Below are 18,637 nucleotides of genomic sequence, written 5' to 3'. Positions count from 1 at the left end.
CTCTCCAGTCACTTCATGCCCCTGCCCCTGTTGTGGAATGATACTTTCACAATGTAAGTATGTTTTACATTTGTTTATGCTATGGAATATTACTTTAACTATGTGATTGTGGTGCATTTGTTTAATTATGTAAAGAGGTGTTGTTTCACCTAGCCTGACTAAGGCACCTGATTGGTCCAAAAATCTGCACAGTAAATAGCTAGCAGAAGGCAGGGCTGGCTGGTAGAAGGAATAAATTGGAGGAGGAATCTAGAGAGAACAAGGCGAGAATGAACGAGAATGAAAGCAACATGCCCAGGACCTGAAGCAAGGCAGCAGGCAGCCAGCCAGATATCAGAAGCAGAAATGTAGGACAGGAAGAGGGAAAGGTAAAAAGCCTTGAGGCAAAAATTAAAGAGAAACGGGGAGGTTATAAGAGCTAGCAAGGAATGAGCCAAAGGAAAAAAGTCAGCATTTCATGTTCTTGGAACTGGTTTATGACTCAGAAGAAAGCATGCTACATGCCACCAGCTACTTTCCCTCAAATTAGCTGTTTCTCTTTTATTGTTATTAAAGCATGTATATTTCTATGTCTATGCATATGAGCTGCTGAGTCCATTTAGTATTTCTTCTATTTATATGATTTCAGTGTGGACCTGTTTTGGATAGCCAATGAGAACACTCATCCCTGGGAAAGAACAATTCTTCCTCCCAATAGTCATTAGGTTCCTGGAGTACTTTGTCTAATGCGAGGGTCTCATTAGACTCATCCAAATCTTCTGTGTTGGTATGTGTACTGGGCATGTTTCCTTCTTCATCTGAGATCTTCTTGCAGAGCTCGGGGCCTGTCAACATTGCTAACTTGGCTTTATGTTCCCAGCTCCTGTGTGATTCCTTCTCTGGAGGTCCAGGTCTCCTCTTCAGGACCCTGTGGTTGCAGTGAATGGGCTGTCCCACTGTCTTCACTGACCTTGGTCTTAGAGCAGATCTCCAGTTTAGCTGCTGAGCAATACCCACTATGCATCTTTCCTCAGAACTGAGGTCACCACAGGGTTCCTAGGTCCTCCGAGTTATGCTGGAAGAATGTTTGAAAGGGAATTTCCAATGAGGGAGACATGTTGTGTGGGTCTGTCTCTGAGGGACTTGCCTGGGTGTGCATCTGAATATTACTATGTTTGTAAGGAGATCAATGGAGTAATTTCTGCTGTGTTTGCCTTAGGGAGCGGGTGTGTTTAGTCACCCGCTAGTGACTAAACTAGTGTCATCATGCTAGTGATGGCAGACTTGGCCCAGGAAGGCAGGAGGGAGGAATAGCATAAGCTCACAGGCCTTATTCACCAACCCAGCTCCTGTCTTGCCTGTCTCAAATATCTGTGGAGCTGAAGGATACACTCATGGGATGTCATCTCAGCTGATCACTTGCAGCTCTGAAATTAGTCCCTGGGGATCCCCGGGATATGAATTTCCCCTGGCAAAAAGTCAACCAGGACTGATGATAAAGCCCTGGGAGGTAGAGGTCATAGTGCTGCTGCTGTAGCATTTAAGAACAGCAGGATGCTGGGGTCAGTTCAGGAACAGCTTGCCATTGACATATAGGTGAGAACCTGATGCAGGAAGGTGAAGCACAAATCTACCTACGCTTTGGAAGACACTCCTGCCACTAGGATTCTGTGGTCTTTGTGCCATACTTCAGACCTTTATTTGAGCCCAAATGCCTTCCAAACACTTTCTAGTGCCCAGCTGTTTTAAAGAACTTTCCATGATGCCCCCATTGCCTTCTGAGACTTCAGATATTGCTAGAGTCTTGGAATATTCCTGAAACAGCATGTGTGATCAGATCCTTACAGCTGAGCTCTTTGGTAAGACTGGAAATATTATATGGTAAACAAACCCAACTGTTGTCTTGAGGCATTTGCTATTTTGTATGTAAAAATATAATTATACTGGCTATTGTCAGAATTATGTTGTTTGCTGGTATTATAAATTATTCCTATTTCTATAAATTGTGGTTTTTGTCTGTTGGCAAGAGTTGTGGTAATTGAAGTCAGAATAGCAAAGACCCACCAAAAATTGACAACAAATACTGGAGAGGAAGTAGGGGGAAAATGTAATATCATGAGCAAGAAGGGAGACATATGGAGTTAGTGTAACAAATGTTATATTTTATTATGCTGATGGTCATCACACACGGTTCACACACTCAATTCCTAACTAAGGTCCTAAGCCTCCTCCATCCAGGCTGCTCACCTGTGCTACGTATGTTAGCTGAAGGTCAAGTGAATCTAACAGAAATCTGTACATCTCTCCATATGTACAGGGCAGAGCATTGTTCTTGCTTTCTGCTTATATACAGTCTAGTGTGTGTCATGACATTCTAGGACTGTGTTTGCTTGTCGTGAGTGAGGGAGTGATGTCACAGGCTTCTGTTTATCAGGTGTAATGTTGGGTGTAGTATTGCTATTGACTAAACTATTTTACATATCTAAAAGACATGTTTTTTTACTATGCTCATTAGAATTAGGTTTCTGATTCACATATGTATTTGACCATGAATAACAAAAATACACTAGAACGCTTTGGAATTTATAATGGTATGACATATTTTAGGCACATAAATATGGGGAAATTTTAAATGTACAAGAAGCAAAGTTCTTAAAACAGGCATCTCAAAAGCATAACTGGTATTGAAGGAGTGCTTCCTAGCCTCCCTGTCCTTTTCGAGGATAAGGAATAACCCTGTCATTATTCCCACATCAGTATGTAAGATGGATACTTCCTGTAGTCTATCAGAGGATCTTAGATGGACCCCACCAAAATTTCATGGTTTATTAAATTATGGTGTGGGAACAAACTTATAATTTTAGCCTTTTTAAATATTATGGGTTCATTGTTTCCTCACACAGGACGACATAAATACTTAGTACCTGTATTCATATAATTAGCCCACATAGACTCATAGGGAGTAGCACTATTAGAAGGCTGTCTTTGATTCTGTAGCTGTGGACTTGTTGGAAAGAAGTGTGTCGCTGTGGGGGTGGTCGTTGAGGTGTCATGTATGCTCAAGGAATGTCCAGTGTCCCAGACCACTTTGTGTTGCCAGTGAGTCTAGATGTACAATGCTTTGATTCTTCTAGAGAAACATGTCTGCCTGCATCCCACCATGTACCATGATGACAATTTCCAGACCTGAAAATGTGAGAAACCCCAATTGAATGTTTTTCCTTTATATGAGTTACCATGTTCATGGTGTCTCTTAACAGCAATTGAAACTCTAAGTCAGTGCAGGATATATTTCCTTTAGAAAGGAAATATGAGAAACTCTGCTATTTCCTTTTGATAGCATCATATTATACATTGACTGTGTACCTGCTCCTCATGTGATGTGGGATTTCCCTCTGTATGCTGTGATTAGCATTAATGAACAAAGAAACTGCTTTGGACCAATAACAGGGCAAAATTTAGCTAGGTGGGGAAAACTAAGCTGAATGCTGGGAGGAAGAAGAGCAGAGTCAGAGAGAAGCCATGGAGCCACCACCAGAGACAGACATGCTGGAACTTTTTATTAATTTAGTTTGGTGGTTGGTATTGATTTTCAACATGGTGAGACCCAGATTCAGGCAAAGGAAACTCTTCCAAGCCCACCTTTGAGGGCTTATCTAGATTATGTTACTCTCTGGGGTGTGCTTATGAGAGATTAGCTTATATATTAAGTTCTTTGATATGAGAAGTCCCTTCTCTTTTCCAGCATTGATAGCATTACATGGTCTTGGTACTGGATTTTGTAATAAGGACCAACATTTATCATTCTCTGCCTCCTGACTATGGATACAGTATGATCATGTTAATAGTAGAATCAACAACAATTAGGTTGAAGAAATAGAAACTATGCTGGCTTGCTGTCTGGTTAGAGCACAGACTCTTCGGGAGTTTGCTGGGGATTCTTCTGCCTTGCTGTCTTTACTGGCAACCCAAGACTGAAGGACTCCTGGAGTGCTGATGACCTTGAAACAGATTTGAAACACCTGCAGAGAGGACACTAATTACAGTGCACACCTGATGGTGTGGTAGATCCTAAGACCATAGGATAGCCGAGGACAGTTCCATTTGTGGAACAGACCTAGTGTAGTAGGAAAGTTGTGTGTGCTAGGGATGGCAAAGCCTGAAATATTGAACTTCTCCAGTCCGTGAGAGTCCAGAATATGATTAAGAACAGGAGCATAGCTTCCTGTTTGGGTTTCCTTAAATGTCTTTGATTATTTGCTATGCCCTTTTTCTTCCTTTTTTTTTTGTGTGTGTAAACAGGGAACTTTTACTCATGTTTTTCAAATAATACACATTTTAGACATTGTTGACTTTTTAAATGTTGGAATTTTTAAAGAGAGTGGGATTTAAGAATTTGAAAGAATTTCATCTTATTAATCATAATAAGACTTGAGGGACATTGGCTTAAAAACACCTTGTTTGATAGTTATATACTATAAAATGAGGAATTAAATGAATATTTTCCCCAAAGGTTGCTTTAAGTCAGGTTATTTTATCCATTTAATATAAGATTATTCTACTGCCCTGTTTGCTACTCAAAATGAAAAGAACCTGGATATCAATTCACGGACATCTCTAAGGCCTCCCAGAAAACTCACTTTTAATAGTGATTTTCTTTATACAAGTTTGAACTCTCCTCTGTACCACTAATGAATAATTTCTTATGTCCTAATGCATCATCAGCTCTATAATCATATACATGCAGCCAACAAAGAATTGACTCATCAGCTGTCTTCATATATTTCAGCATACTTATTCAAATCCACTTTTCAAGGAATAAGTTGGCATGAAGTATACGAGAAGGGATGAAGAGAAAAAAAGGGGGAATGTGGTGTAATATCTATGAAAGAAAACCTATAGTAATGAATCTTAAATGAAAAGAGGCGCTAGTCTCCTACTGTTAGTTTGTAGGGTTTGATATGCAATTTAAGTTTAGTAATGTTTCTTTTAAATATGTGGGTGCTCTTGTATTAGGGGCATAGATGTTCAGGATTAAGACTGTATCTTGATGAATTGTTCCTGTTATGAGTATAAAGTATCCTCCATCTCTTCTGACTGATTTAAGTTTGAAATCTATTTTGTTAGATATTAGGATCGGCCCTTCCTTTTCTGTCTCCCTCTTGAAGAAGCATCTTCTGCCTTTCCCTACTTCTCCCCTTTCTCCTTCTGTCTCTGTCTCTGTCTCTGCCCTTCTTCCCTTCTTCCTTTCTCCTCCATTACCCACTGAATAAATATCCAACCTCAAAAAAAAAACATATTAGGATAGTTACACCCACTTGTTTTTAGGTCCATTTGATTGAAAAAACTTTTCCCAACCCTTTACTATGAGGTAGTGCCTGTCTTTATGGTTGAGATGTGTTTCTTGTATACAGTAGAAGGCTGGATTCTGTTTTCATATCCATTCTCTTAGCCTGTGTCTTTTTATAGGTGAATTGATTCCATTGATATGAAGTGATATTAATGAGCAGTGGATTTTAATTCTGGACATATTTTGGTAGTAGTGTTTGTGTATTTCCCTTCTTTGAGTTATGCTGGTGGGGGGGGGGGTTATCAGATGCCTGTGTTTTGTGGCTGCAGTTAGCTTCCCTGGGTTGGGTTTTCCTTCTAGTACTTTCTGTTAGGCTGGGTTTGTGGATACATGTTGTTTAAATCTGTTTTTGTCACGAAATATCTTGTTTTCTCCATCGATGGTGAATGAAAGCTTTGCTGGGTATAGTAGTCTGGGCTTGCATCTGGTTTCTTAGTGTCTGCAGCACATCTATTCAGGACCTTCTGGCTTACATGGTTTCCACTGAGAATTTCTGTGTAGTTCTGATAGGTGTACCTTTATGTGTTACTTGTCCCTTTTCCTTTGCAGCTCTTAATATTCTTTCTTTATTCTGTATGCTTTGTGTTTTGATTATTATATTGTGAGGGGGTGTTTTGTTGTTGTTTTATCCAGTCTCTTTGGTGTTCTGTAAGCTTCTTGTAGTGTCATAGGGATATTTTTTAGGTTGGGAAAGTTTTCTTTCATTATTTTTTTTGAATATATATTCTGTGCTTTTGACCCGAACTTCTTTTTCCTCTTCTACCCTATTATTCTTAGGTTTGGTCTTTTTATGGTGTCCCAGACTTCCAGGATGATTTGTGTTAAGAATTTGTTGGATTTAATGGGGGTTTTTTGACCAATGAGTCCATTTCCTCTATAGTATCATCAGTCCCTGAGATTCTTTCTTCTATCTCTTGTATTCTATAGGTTATACTTGTCTCTGTAGTTTCTGTTCATTTTCCCAGATTTTCCATATTCATAATTTCCTTGGTTTGTGTTTTCTTTATTGCTTATATTTCAGTTTTCAAGTTTTGAACTCTTTTTCTTCACCTGTTTGTTTTTTCTTGGTTTTTTTGGAGGGATTTGTTAATTTCTTCCAGTTATTTGTTTGTCTTCTCCATTTCTTTAAGGGAGTTTTTTATTTCATCTTTAAAGGTCTCCATCATTTTCATAAGGATATGTTTTCAGTCATTTTCTTCTGCTTCTTCTGGGTTAGAATGATCAAGTCTGTCTGTTGTGTGACCGCTGGGTTCTGGTGTTACTATGTTGCATTTTAAGTTGTTCAAGGAATTCTTGAATTGGCACCTATCCATCTTTTCCTTCAAATGAGGCCTGCAGTGTCTTTGTGTCTTGGTCCAATCTTTGCAGTCGCTGTCTGAGTGTTTGGGAGTTTTTCTTTGTCTACTCTGTACTGTCAATTTCTGTCTAAGAAAGCCTCTGAAGCCTCCATAACCTTGCTCTCTTGATCTCCTCTCTTAGTTTGCTCTCTTAATCCTCTCAGTATTGTAGCAGGTTCTTGGTCACCTCATTGTTATAGCAAGCGTTAACAATGCTTGCTCTTAGGTCAGCTCTTAGGTGGGGTGTGGCTAGTAACTTTGGGGTTCCAGTGGATGGGCTTGGATGTTGGGGGAGCCTGTCCACAGAAAACTCCCTGCTGGCTGGCCAGAAAAAGCAAAGGATGTTGGGGGAGGGTCCAGGGTTTTATCCCACTGAGGAGGACCTAGAGAGTGGGGTTTCATGCCTTGTGGCTGTTCATTCACCTCCTAAGTCCCTGCAGTATTGGAGGTTTCAGGAAGATAGACAGGTTTTGGGGTTGGGTGAGGCTAGTACCCTGGATGGGTTTGTGTTTGGGGGCAGCCTGGCCAGACCGAAATCCCTGCTGACTGGCTAAAAAAGCTGAGGGAGTTTGGGGGAGGGGCCCGGGGGTTTTTCCCCCACTGAGGAGGACCTAGAGAGTGGAGTGTCCCACCATGTGGCTATTCACTCACCTCTTAAGTCCCTTCAGTATTGGAGCAGGCTGTGTGTCAGAGTTCCACTGAAGCTGCAGGAGAAATGGCAGGTTTAGGGGTGGTTATCAGGCTGGATGGGTTTGTGTTTTGGGGCAGCCTAGCCAAAAAGAACTCCCTGCTGGGTGGCTAGGAAAGCCTAGGGAGTTGGGGGAGGAGCCAGGGGTTTTGCCACACTGTGAAGGACCTAGAGAGTGGGGCATCCCACCGCGTGGCTCTTCACTTATCTCTTAGGTCCCCTCAGTATTGGTGTAAGCTGTGTTTCAGAGTTCTACTGAAACTGCAGTAGGATTGGCAGGTTTCCCAGTTTCTCCATCCTACTTTTCCTTTTAGTATTTACTAGTTCTTCCGACAGTTTTCTTATGTGTACTATGTACGTTGATCTGCTTCCTTGTCCCTCTCTGTTAATAGACATTTCTCTTGTAAGGTGATATGTCATTCAAAAAATACAGATAGAAACCTGAACATAAATAACTGTTCTTGTAGGACCAGGGAAATGGAAATGTTAAGACTAATGCAGAAAGTGGGTACTGAGATCATAGGATTTCAGTTGGAAATAGATAAACCCCAGAAAAGAAAAATTAATCCTGAGGTCATTTGTGTGATATTTTGGCTCCAAGATTTTTCTTGTTCTGCCTACACTCTGGAAATTTAGTATGACAGAATTAAAATATTCTGAATTAATTTCTTAAATGGAATATTGAATTTGTTCAGTGGTTATCAGTGATGACTCATTCAGGTGTACAGTGGAAAAGGGAACAAGTGGGACAGAAATAATTGAAAATGAAAAGGTAGTTTCAGTCCTGTGTGAAACAGCCAGAATTATCAAGATGCTTATTACCATTACAGAGAAGGCCATTGCTATGGAATGAAAGCTTATCAAGATGCCTTAGAGATAAGACTTCATCCATATAAACCTTCACTTTAGGGAAGGTATGAGCAAAATGATTAATAGTCTCAGGAAGCTACTTCATTCAAAACCTTCTTCACCTGTGTTCCAAGTTCATTAGTATCCTTCACAACTAAGAAATTAAACTTTTCAGCATCACCCATCATGGTTGGGCTTGGAAACAAGAAAGAATAAACCAGAAGCAAACTTTATTCAAGAAACCAGAAATCAGAATCCAGAAATAAAAATAAAAAATAAATAAATAATCTCCATGGAGCAAAAAAAGCTTATCAGCTAGCTGAGACCACAGCCAGAGATGGTGTTTGTTAGGCTGTGGCAAAAGGCAGGTTTCTGAACCCATCTTTTTATAGTAGGGGCACCAAGCATTAGGTCTGAACAAAGAAATTTTTACATGTCAAGGTAAAACTCAGATATAGATTGCCTTATTTTACAGTCTCTATTAACAGAGGTCTTTGGTTAAACTAGTAATCTGCTCTCTCTCTTGGTACTTTTAGGCAATGTTTACTGAAGCCCTGTGGTCTCCCCTTTTAGGCTGCCAGTTTTCCATAGCAGGGATAATGCATAACCCAGAGGTCATATATCTATTTCCTAAAAGTTGACTCACCTCATATCCGTAGGTTAGCTCTCAGTTTGCAGGGAGATGCTTTGGCCTTGTAAATAGAGTTATGGGTTGTAAAGCAAAAAATCCCATTGTTAATAGCTAATCCTCAAGCTTCTGAGCAAACTGCTGACAGCCTGCTCTCATTCTCCTAGGCTTACAAGTTTATATTTCTATATTCTTATTTTTGGAATCTACAGTTTTGTATTCTTATTCTTAGACTCTTCATTTCCCCCTTTGATTTGTAGCTAGAATCAAATCTTTGATTCATTTTTGATTAATGTCTCTGACTTGACCTTTTTTTCAGCCTGGTCTGGGGACAGGGAAAATGTATTCTTTTCTGTAGCTGCTTCAAGCTGAAACAAGGCATCAAATGTTAGGGACCAGGAAGGCTGGAAGGCCACTCAAAGATAAACAGGGAATAATGGGCACTAAACAGGAAGGTCTGATCTGACCCAGCTGGAGACAAACTGCATTCTTGTCAACTGAATCAGTCCATGTCAGCTTTTAGCAATTCCGGGGTCATAGGTTGTAGTCAGCAGCTGATGCCTAGACGAGTCTGTCAGCCAAATGGAACCCAGCTAGGACAAATATAGACCAGAGACAAGCATTAAAATTGAGGAATTTAAAGGAAACCTTACAATTGAAGCTTTCAGGAAAGGAGCACAGTCTCAGAACAGGAGAGGAAGAGAAACATCCTTAGGAACAGACAGGTAGGGAACTTATGATGTACTTATCTGGAGTTCTTTTGGTCTGTGAGAAGTGGATTGAAGTCTCAGGACTTCTTCAGTACTCTGAAACTTGCATGAATTTTTAAGTTTATGGAACGATATTAGTTTTAGACATATTAGCATCCTCTTGTATATAATCTTTACTGATATTTACATTGTGGAAGTGCCAGTATACTCATGCCAGAAATGAATCTGGTTGAAAACGCTATTTTTTTTTTATATCCAGAAAGCTGTGAAAGATTTCTGGACAATGGAAAGCATCTTTGAGGCCTGTAGTTAGGAAAATACCAAAGTAAATGTGAAATCTTGAGCTTGTGGCTCTGATGACAGTGGTAGTATTCTGCCAGAGCTCAGTTAATAGCTTATTAGAATTTTTCCAATTAATGCTAAGACTATAAAATTTTGAAGTCTTAAATGTTACAGCAGCATAATGAGAGAAATCTGAAACATGCTTTATTTTCTTAAACACTTTAAAATATTTTTTTAACATTTAAGCCTTTTTGTTCTCAGACCTTTATAACTTGCGTTTACAGATCTCAAGTCACTTTCTCGTACCCTGGAACTTTCTTGTTTACACACCTTAAGTCACTTTTTTTTCGCACTTTAAAATATTTTCTTGGATCCTCAAACTCTTTTAGATCCTCCTATCTTAAGATTTGTATCATAAAACAACTTTTATTTACTTTACTAGTATGTACAGGTCGCTGACTACTGAGAGCAGTCATGGTAAAGTTCCTTTAAACAAACGAATGGTAAGAAGTTACACTAAAATGTGTTTTGTGAGTTTGCGCTCTCTCTCTCTCTCTCTCTCTGTGTCTTTTTGTCTCTCTCTGTCTTTTTCTCTGTCTATCTCTCTATGTGTCTCTCCCTATCTCTCTTTCTCTCTGTCTCTTGGTCTCTCTGTCTCTTTCTCTCTCTCTCTCTCTCTCTCTCTCTCTCTCTCTCTCTCTCTCTCTCTCTCTCTGAGTCTGGTAGCAAGGTGAACTGTGTGTAGACTTTGTATTGGCTCAAAGAGAGAAAGACCTGTGACCTGAATCTTACAGAGAATTGAGAAGGCAGCTGAAGCCTTGGTTGCTGCTTCTAAGCTGGCAAAGCTATTAGTCATCAAACAGCATCAGAGTTCTGAGAGGAATAAATTTTACCTGAGGTATCTATTTAAAAAAACAACAGAGACTCACTTTCTGTCTGCCTAGACAGCTACCCCAGGGTCCTCCATGGTCCTTGAGGGCAGGTGATAGGGCAACATTCATCTTTAGGCTGGCAAAGATAGGCTCACAAGGTCGCAGAAGATTCCATAGGTTTCTGTGGAGTAAGGACTCATGGGAGAAATGGCCTACCTCTTGCCTTAGAAAACTTGAGGCAATCGATTTCCAGTGTCCTTTTTTCTTCACCTAATGAAGAGAGTCTTTGCGGTAGTTGAGGTGAAAGGCAGGTTTGCTCAGTGGCTAGTGCTGCCACTTTTGAGCCAGTTTTGAGTTGATATCTTCTCTGTGCATCTCTCTTCTTTGGAGGAAATAGAGAAGCTCTCTAGAGCTGGCATTATAATAAAACTTTCTAGTAAAACAGTAGATTTTCTGCAGATCTCTAAGCATTTGAGGACTGTCTTCCATTAGTTATATCTGAGTAGACAGACAGCCCTTTCCACCAGGATTTGCCCTAAGCACACAGGGGACTAACAAGGTAAGGCTTATCTCTGCAGTTAATCATATCAGTACTTAGGATGACTATGAGAAACAGCTTGTCATTTGTAAGTTAACTCTTGTATTTCTTAACAGTCTGTAACATGTTAGCAGCAGTTGTAAGACCAGGACTTTATATTACATTCCTGTCAGATTTAGTCAATTGAAGTTTTTTAGTATCAAAATAAAACCCTTTAATCATATTTGTTAAGTTTAGTATAGAAATTAAGATAACCATTCTTTGGGTAATAGCAGAACAAGTTTGTACCAAACTGAGACTGTGTCCTGAGAAGGCAAAAAAAAAGCGATTATATATCAAACTCAATAACCAGAACATTTAGAGGTAAATTTTAAGCTTGGGCAGTCAGTAAGGGTTGCAGCCAGTAACTCATAAATTTAGAAATAAACAGTTAGTGGCCATGTTTATGCATTTAAACCAGATGAAATTTTCTTAAGCTTTTTTAGCTGAATTTTTAGGTGGGGGAGGGACTGCAGGCCATTTGCTCTTTCCTGGTAGGTCTGCTCCTACAGATCCAATGCTCTGATGTTTCCAGCTGTGTGTCTTTGGAGCAGGTGTCATTTTGTGACGCCTAAACCAATTATCATCCAGGAGAAGTGGATAGTGACCTTCCTTGGTACCTGGCCTTTCAGTCCTTCCTGCTTGCCTCAGTCCTGCTGGTTGCTTCTGGGCATTGGTTCTGAGACCAATCACAGTACCTGTGGGGGAGGGGCAGTCCCATCGCTGGCTGCCAGAGGTGCTAGCACAGACAGGAGCCTGCTGAAGCCTGGACTTTTGAGGCAGAGAGGGGCAGGGAAGGCTGACAAAATCTACTGTTAGATTCCTGAAATCCTAGAAGTGAGAGAATAGGATTCAAAAGGGCCTGAGGCCCAGAGGAACCTCCAGCTTCACATGTGCTGCAGAGACTACAGTGGCCTCCTCAAAATCCTGAAAATGAGAAAGGACAAGATCCAAGGGAGTCTTAGGTTTGGAAGAAGCTTTTCCCATACATTTTTGTATTTTTATTCTTGAACTCATCAGTAAAATGTTATTGGTATTATACATGAATACAGAACTGGAATGAATGCATAACTCTTTGTATAACTTCAGTAAAAGCCTCCGAATTCTTTCTATCTGATGTTTGTTTCACTGATTTTTGTAATGGAGACGGGGTCTTAATGTGTACTTCCGCTTGTCCTGGGCATGATTCTATAGACTTGACTGGCATTCAACTCAGAGACAAATATACCCACCTGTGCTTTCTGAGTGCTGAGCTTAAAGGCATGAGTCAATACACCCAGTTTGTCCATTGTATTTTTCTTTTTTTAATTAGTAATTCTTCATAAAATTTTCTGATGTGCATTATGTACTGTTGATCTGTTTTCTTGTCTCTCTCTGTTAATTGACTGATCTTTTGTGAGGTGATATCACATTCAAAGGGCACAGAAATGACAAAAGTGACTCTCTTACTCCATTTCCTTCTTAAGTGATTGTTTATGTCATGGAATAAGAGTTTGGAACACCAGAATTATATGACTATGCTGTCAAAGGAGTATACATTTACAATGTTGTCACCATTATGCTCTTTATTATACACATAAATGAAATATTTTAGAGGGCAGTGACCTATGATGATGTGAACATCAACTTCACTTTGGAAGAGTGGAATTTGCTGGATCATTCTCAGAAGAATCTCTACAAAGATGTAATGTTGGAGACCTACAGGAACCTCACTACTGTAGGTAAAGATATATTTCCTTCTTGTTTCAAAATAAGGGGACAGCTTTTCCTTGGTTAATAATGTTCTTCTGTAATTTGACTTAGAAAGAAGAAGAAGGTGAATAAAGAAGTCATAGTTCTAAGGTCCCTTAAGATAATAGCTTAAACATTGCACAGTTTTCAATAATATAATATACATTTTCTGGTGTTATATTTTAGGATTCGTTTGGGAAGATCATAATACTGAAGAACATTGTCAAAATTTTAGAAGATTTGAAAGGTAATTATCATGTGCAAGCTAATTAAAACATATCTCTGATAAAATTGTAATGTGTCCTGGAATTTTTAGATAAAGGCAACAGTGTAGATAAGCACAACTTTAAATGCTTTTATGAGTATTAAATTCTCATAAATCCATATTTCATGTAAGTGATTGACATTTGCTTGACATTTTTTTTAAAGAAAGAAGTCAAGGAAATAATACCTAAACAGATATCACCATTTGAGGCATAGCATCATGAAAGCTTTGTTGTAGATCTCCAAATCCATTTGTTTCTTACTTCTCATAGTACAAAATTTATACACACTGAAGAGAAGATAAGTATATCTGAAAATTTTTCTACTGAACCAATAGCCCATAGTAAATCTTGTATTACTCATATACTTCTTGTGACCATGCTAAGTTTAGTGAGAGAATCAGTTAGAGTCGAGAGTCAAGGGGCAGTTGTTGTGGAGAAATCATAGTTCCTAAATACCACAAGTCTGTGAGGAACAGCAAGTCAAATCCTAAGAACTTAATGGGGAAATCACTTATTTGTTATTTTTCTTTACTATGTATACCATACATTACTCTTGATACATGCAAATGAGCATAGGGATATAGAGAGATGCAGCATACTTCTCTCTAAGAACAATGAGATCAGCATTCGTCCCCATGTAAAATATACTTGTGGAATTTGATTCAAGTATACAAGTAATTGGTTTTCTACCATCATTGTTAATACATGAACAAACTAACACTGCAAAATAGCCCTATGAGTTCTAGAACTATGCAAATACTTCTGGGTGTGCTAGTTCACATAGAAAATATAATATGATTAACAGAATAGGAAAATTTATGAATGCAAAAGAGGTGGTAAAGCTCTGAGTTTATCCACATCTGTTCACATATGTGTAAAATATCATATAGAAAAAAAATCTGTATAGGTAAAAAGGTAAGTCAAGAAAGAAAGAAATTTACCACCAGAGGTATCTTCAAAGTTGCAAGACAACCCCTAATTAAAGAGCAAGAAATAAGCTTAAACACAGTTATAAAAACTCAGTATCTGATTTCTCTTTACATTTAGAATATATTGAAAAACTAATTCATACAAATGTGTAGATACAAAAGTGTATTGAATGTGGTAAAGCTTTTAAATGTGCCAATTATCCTTGCAGGACTGAAAGAATTCAAACTGGAGAGAATCTTTCCGTATATATTCAGTGTTGTAAACTTTTGGCATATGACAGTTACCTTAAATGGAATGAAAGACCACACACTGGAGAAAAGCCCTATGAATGTAATCAGTGTGGTAAGGCCTTTGCACAGCACAGTTATCTTCAAATGCATAAAAGAACACATACTGGAGAGAAACCCTATAAATGTAATCAGTGTGGGAAGGCCTTTGCATATCGAAATAGTCTTCAAATGCATAAAAGAACACATACTGGAGAAAAACCCTATGGATGTAATCAGTGTGGTAAAGCCTTTGCACAATACAGTGCTCTTCAATACCATGAAAGAACACACACTGGAGAGAAACCCTATGGATGTAATCAGTGTGGGAAGGCCTTTGCACAGTATAGTGCTCTTCAATACCATAAAAGAAAACATACTGGAGAGAAACCCTATGGATGTAATCTGTGCAGTAAGGCCTTTGCACAGCACAGTCATCTTCAATTGCATAAAAGAACACATACGGGAGAGAAACCTTATGAATGTAATCAGTGTGGTAAGGGCTTTGCACAGCACAGTCATCTTCAATTGCATAAAAGAACACACACTGGAGAGAAACCCTATGAATGTAATGAGTGTGGTAAGGCCTTTGCATGTCACAGGAATCTTAAAAGGCATAAAGGAACACATACTAGAGAGAAACCCTATGAATGTAATCAATGTGGTAAAGCCTTTGCAGACCACAGTAATCTTCAAAGGCATAAAAGAACACATGCTGGAGAGAAGTCCTATGAATGTAATCAGTGTAGTAAGACCTTTGCAGCTCACAGGAATCTTCAAAGGCATAAAAGAACACATGCTGGAGAGAAACAGTATGAATGAGATCAGTGTAATAAAGCCTTTTCATGTTTTATTCATCTTTAAATGCATAAAAGTACACATACCAGAGAGAAACAATGAATGGATTCTATGTGGTAAATCCTTTGTCACAAAAATCTCCAAATATATAAAATAAACCATCCTGGAAAGAAACTCCATGAATTTCATGAGTGTAGTCTTCAAATCAAGTGTAGTCTTTCAAAATCACAAGAAAAATCATACTGCAATAAAACTCTATAAATAAAATCAGTGTGGCAATGTTTTGCACTTTATGTGTGTAATCAATCTGATAAAGCTTTTCCATATTACAATAGTCTTTTGTTACCTGAAGAAGAAACTGAGGGCTTCTTCTAAATTATTTTTCAAGCTCTTAAGCCAATGCACTTACAGTCAGTTAACCAATAGCATTTATTCTGTAGAAAAAAAAATTTGATAGTGTCAATAATCTCTTCAAGCATTATGATACCTCTTTATTTTGTTTGCACTAGCAAACTGATGGACAAAACCTAATTATGAATTTCTGAAGTCCCATGGGTAAGAGAGCCAGTCAAAGAAACACATCCTGCTTCTGAAATGAGATCCAAAGGAAACCACGTTCTACCTGAATCTAGAGCAACTTAAAGAAACATCACCCTGAAAACAAAGCCAAAAAGTCAAATAGGGCCAGTGAAGGAAACACACTCTACGCTTGTCCAACTGAGCACAAAACTAATCAATCCATGAGCCAAAATCCAGTCCATCTCTGAGCTTGTTCAAGATCAGGGATTAAAATCCAACCAATTTCCACCTTCAAAATCTTTTTAAAAGACCTCTGCTTCTAAGAAGGCCTATGTGAGCCATATGCTCAGTCAGTACTCTGCTGCCCCTTTCCTCCCTGGCAGTCATACTCCTAGATTCTTCCATTTTAAGTAAATCTCTGGATTGAGTTTCTGTGAAGACCTCTTTTCACCGGAGTCAATGAGAAACTCCATAGTGAAGTTGAGTCTAGATACAACTGATACCTCTGCTCAGAAACGCACTTAGCCCAGAAGAAAACAGAAGCAGTGGACACTTTTTATGGGACACTCCCTTAGGGAGCAGATCACCAACAGATATTTCTTCTGGGAAACTCTCTTAGAAGAAGTGTCAGACATGGCACCTAAAGCAGTAGTTTAAGAACTCACATCCTTAATCTCCTGCATGAAGCAGAGAGTGGGAACTGGAACTGGTGTATGGATGTAAATTCTTATAGCCTACCCTCAGTGACATATTTCTTTCAGCAGGACAACTTGTCCTATATCTTCCCAAATGATAACACCAACTTAGAAGGGTTAAATTCTCTTTCTTCAAGCTTAAATTTGCTTTCTCTTTACATGAACCAATTCATGATGAATAAAATCTCTGTAAGTCAGCGATAAGATGCCTCAACTTCCCTTTTACAGTAATAAAAGCTTACAGGAGGAAATGTTCATGAGTGATAAACTGTTTGACTAAAAAGTTGTTTTAACTGTAATTCTATGATGTATGTGTGTCTCTGGGAATGTGTGTTATGTATCTTGAGATAATTGATACCTTGGATCTTCTTGTAGCAGGAATTACAGGAAGCTGTTAAAAATTTGACCTTCTTCCTGGGAATGAACATTTCTTAGTCACCTAGCCATGACTTCAGTGCTGTGAATACTTTAAAGTCTATGTATTCCACTTTGAAGTCTGAAATAGGAGCAAACTCATAAAGAAGAAATCCCTATTCATGAGAAGAATTTGTTAATGACTTTAGCTATCACAGTTCTCTTAACTTCAAGAAAAAATATTTTTCATCATAGCCTTGAAAGAAATAAATTATGTACCATGTTCACTCAAGACTGAGGGAGAAGATAATTGCAGCGTGGTTTCTATTTTGAAACATTTGAGATAGTAACAAAAGTGTGCTATATGTATAGCCAATCCATTTACTAATGTTTATTTTGTAGTCCTTATATTCTTTCTATGACTTTTGTTCATCTTATATTGTGCCTATACCTAGTAGTAGGTATTTTTCTTTTGTAATATATAAAAATTGTGTACCCATCATATAACTGTCCTATTGGTTATTGAAATATCAAGCCATGTTTGATCATACTTTTCATGTAAGTGTAGTGGTTCTTTTCCTGGTTTTGATTCTCAGCTTTTCACAAATTCCCTTGTGATTTTGTTGTTATACATCCTAGCTTGGATGTCAGTAATGATTCAGGGACACATTTGAACTCATGATCCTCATTTGTCTTACTCTTGAGTACAAGTCCAAGGGTAGATGATAAACTCCCAATATGCGATGTTTTTCAAGAGAATTTAACAATGTTAATGTTAAAATGACTGATAAAAATTGTAAGAAACATTAAATACCTCCTGTGTATTCAAACAAATATTTTATTTATCTGATATAGGTGTAATAATATAGGATAATCAGCAATCAACTGTATGTCTAATACCATAGCTTGATGTTCTCTAGGGGTTGATGTTAGGTTTCAAGTCTTGCACACAACAGTCCTTTCCCACTGAGTCATTTCACTGGTGCTCAAATTCAATTTGAAATAATATTTACAACAGTAAAATTTGTTTATTTTAAAGGCTTTTGTTCATGTTGTTCATTCATCTATAACACTTTGTCAGAACCAAAATTATATGCCAGAGAATTGCCTCATTTAGTTGCTGCTAAGTCTGATGACCTGGGATCTATCTCTGGGTTATGCATAATACTTCTACAAATTTTCTCGTATTTGTTTACTCCAGCAGTTACACATACTCACTCCTCCAACAACTCATTCACAACTAATTTTTAAACCCAGAGAAGTGTCATTGAGATCATTTGCAGTCAAATGATTCTATAGTTTTAATCACTAGAACTCACAAAGCAGAAGTAGACCATAGCTCCCTGTTAGTTTTCCTATCAGTGCTGAGTACACATCATGGCACAGGTGTATTCACACAGTCACACTTCAAACATTTTTAAATTGATGGAATTAACAATGCAAAGAAACAACCCATTATTGAGAATATATGAAATTAATTGGCCCTTTAAATTATAGAATTTAAGAAATATTGCTATTCATCAAAACAATGATGCTCCCTATAAGTCTTGGGGTTTTTTGTTTGTTTGTTTGTTTGTTTGTTTTTTTGTTTTTTTTTTTTTGTTTTTTTGAGACAGGGTTTCTCTGTAGCCTTGGAGCCTGTCCTGGAACTAGCTCTTGTAGACCAGGTTGGCCTCGAACTCACAGAGATCCGCCTGCCTCTGCCTCCTGAGTGCTGGGATTAAAGGCATGCGCCACCACCGCCCGGCTTCCCTATAAGTCTTATTTTATAATTTCTTTCTCTGGTTTCAAGGATAAGTCCTTTAA

General features: G+C 38.4%; 1 protein-coding gene across 5 annotated transcripts in view; it reads left to right on the top strand.

Moving 5' to 3' along the window:
• LOC125400996 (zinc finger protein 120-like) overlaps positions 1–17,869 on the top strand; it is a 34,459-nt gene extending 16,590 nt beyond the window's left edge. Inside the window, exons 2-5 of one of the 5 annotated variants that reach the window (XM_087902447.1) lie at positions 9–53; positions 12,867–12,989; positions 13,190–13,250; positions 14,408–17,869. In XM_087902447.1, coding sequence (XP_087758573.1) covers positions 14,574–15,287 — 714 coding nt within the window. In that variant the 5' untranslated portion in view covers positions 9–53; positions 12,867–12,989; positions 13,190–13,250; positions 14,408–14,573 and the 3' untranslated portion in view covers positions 15,288–17,869. Of the gene's footprint in view, positions 1–8; positions 54–12,866; positions 12,994–13,189; positions 13,251–14,407 lie in introns of all 5 variants that reach the window. The other 4 variants (XM_048435214.3, XM_048435210.3, XM_085684092.2 and 1 more) reach the window with 4 other exon arrangements.
• The last annotated feature ends 768 nt before the right edge of the window (positions 17,870–18,637 follow it).

Source organism: Myodes glareolus, chromosome 27 (genome assembly GCF_982192425.1).
Source record: "Myodes glareolus chromosome 27, mMyoGla1.1, whole genome shotgun sequence".
Taxonomy (NCBI): domain Eukaryota; kingdom Metazoa; phylum Chordata; class Mammalia; order Rodentia; family Cricetidae; genus Myodes; species Myodes glareolus.
The sequence above is the reverse complement of the archived record's forward strand: the minus strand, read 5'-3'. Positions and strand labels throughout refer to the sequence as shown.